This window comes from Charadrius vociferus, unplaced genomic scaffold, assembly GCF_000708025.1.
Source record: "Charadrius vociferus isolate BGI_N301 unplaced genomic scaffold, ASM70802v2 scaffold1028, whole genome shotgun sequence".
Lineage (NCBI taxonomy): Eukaryota > Metazoa > Chordata > Aves > Charadriiformes > Charadriidae > Charadrius > Charadrius vociferus.
Window position 1 is genome coordinate 764,223 of NW_009649564.1, and position 1,733 is coordinate 765,955.

General features: G+C 63.6%; 1 protein-coding gene across 1 annotated transcript; it reads right to left on the reverse strand.

The window, feature by feature from the left end:
• Positions 1–356: 356 nt before the first annotated feature.
• On the reverse strand, positions 357–1,621 carry CIDEC (cell death-inducing DFFA-like effector c). The gene is made up of 5 exons (XM_009890048.1): positions 1,572–1,621; positions 1,256–1,397; positions 1,008–1,157; positions 670–854; positions 357–543 (listed from the first exon to the last, which is right to left on the reverse strand). The coding sequence occupies exons 1-5, from the start codon at positions 1,619–1,621 to the stop codon at positions 357–359; spliced, it is 714 nt and encodes a 237-aa protein (XP_009888350.1).
• Between the last annotated feature and the right edge of the window lie 112 nt (positions 1,622–1,733).

Genomic DNA, 1,733 nt, shown 5'->3' on the forward strand with positions numbered 1-1,733 from the left:
CCCTGAGGGAACCGCTTGCGACAGGTCCCCTCCTTGCATACTCTTGCACCACCCCCCAGCATGCCAAGTGGGGCAAGTGGCCGAGTCGTGTTTCCCCCCTTCAACCCCCCCCCCAGCAAAAGTGAGATGAGACACAGGTGAAGTCAGCAGAGCTTTACTATAAATAAATATATTTACAGAGTAGTAGATATTACAGAGGAGAGCTGGCCGTGCTCAGCCAGCAGAGTGCAAGGAGGGGCTGTGCCACGGCACCGTGGCAGCCTCCCCCCCAAGCATTGACCTAGCAGGGTGCTGGGACCCCCCCCAGGGATTGGGAGGGGGGGGGGACAAAGGAGGGGGAACAGGGCACCCGACCCTCACTGCAGCGTCTTCCTGCGAGGCAAGGGCGGGAGGCTGCGGGGCAGGAGGCTCTGCAGTGCTGGGCTGCTCTCGGCCTCCTTCGGCTCCTCCGTGGCATCCAGGAGCTGCTGCATGTAGCAGGAGGTGCCGAGCAGGACGTGGCCGGTGGCCTGCATGGTGAAGAGGGTCCAGCGCAGGGCTTCCCTGGGCAGAGAGGAAAAGGGGTGAGCATCCCTCCTTGCACCTCACAGAGGGTTATGAGCAGTGGGGCCGGTCCCCACTGCAGCATCTCCTCTCCTGGAGCCATCTCCAGTCCCCCCCACCACTCACTTCATCAGGCGCTTGGCTCCATAGCAGCGCAGGTCGTAGGACATGCTGTAGGTGCCGTAGAGTGTTGCTTTGACGTTGAGGCAGCCCAGGTCCCGCGGGTTGGTCTTGTAGAGGTCAAAGGTGACGCAGGCAACATCAATCCTCCGAGGGGGCTTGCGGGACAGGCTCAGCTGGTAGCCGGGCGTCTAGGGGAGAGCAGGACCAGGGTTACCCACCCTCCTGGTCCCACCTCACCCAGCACCCTGGGGACCCCCCAGCCCAGCACCATCTCCCTGCTGATCCCAGCGTGGGATGCAGATGGGACAAACCAGGCTCCCGCCACCCAGGGGTGCTCCCACCTTGGAGGCAGTCCAGGTCTGCCCCTTGCTCAGGGCCATCAGCACTGTGCCCTCCTCCAGCGTCCGGAAGAAAGCCTCTGTCTCCACCACAGTTCCATCCTCATCCAGCACCAGCAAGACAGGACTCGGGGCAAGCACGGCGCTCTGAGCCTGCGAGGGTGCTGGGAGTGAGTGGGGGAGACCAGCCCACCACCCACCTGGGTGGATGGACAGTCCATGGGCAGACAGACAGACAGCCCCCAGCTCACCTGGTGCAGCAGGTCAGTGAGGCTGTGTGCCATGATGCCCTTGCGCAGGCTCCGGTCCCAGTTGCAGACACGGAAGGGTCGGGGCCGCGGGGCTGGGCTTGACAGGAGCTGCTGGGTCATGGAGGCACTTGCTGAGACACATCTGAGGAGGGATAGAGGGATCGGGGTGTCCTGAGACCCTCCGCCAGTCCCAGGCAGTGCCAGCCCCCCAGGTCGCAGTGGCAAGCAGCACATCCACTCAGGGGGCCGAGAGGTACCAGAGCATGGAGGGCTCTGGTGTCCCCCACCCCGGGGACAGTGGCTCCCCAGCACTTACTTGGAGACGGGGGCAGCCAGGCGCAGGCTCAGGGACTTGGCATAATCCATCTTTGCAAGGAGCACAGTACAGCCTGCCAGGGAGGAAGGATTCAGCCCTGGGCAGGGGTGGTCTCCAACTCCTCTCCACAGCAGGACACCGCTTCCCACCAGCACCTTTTCT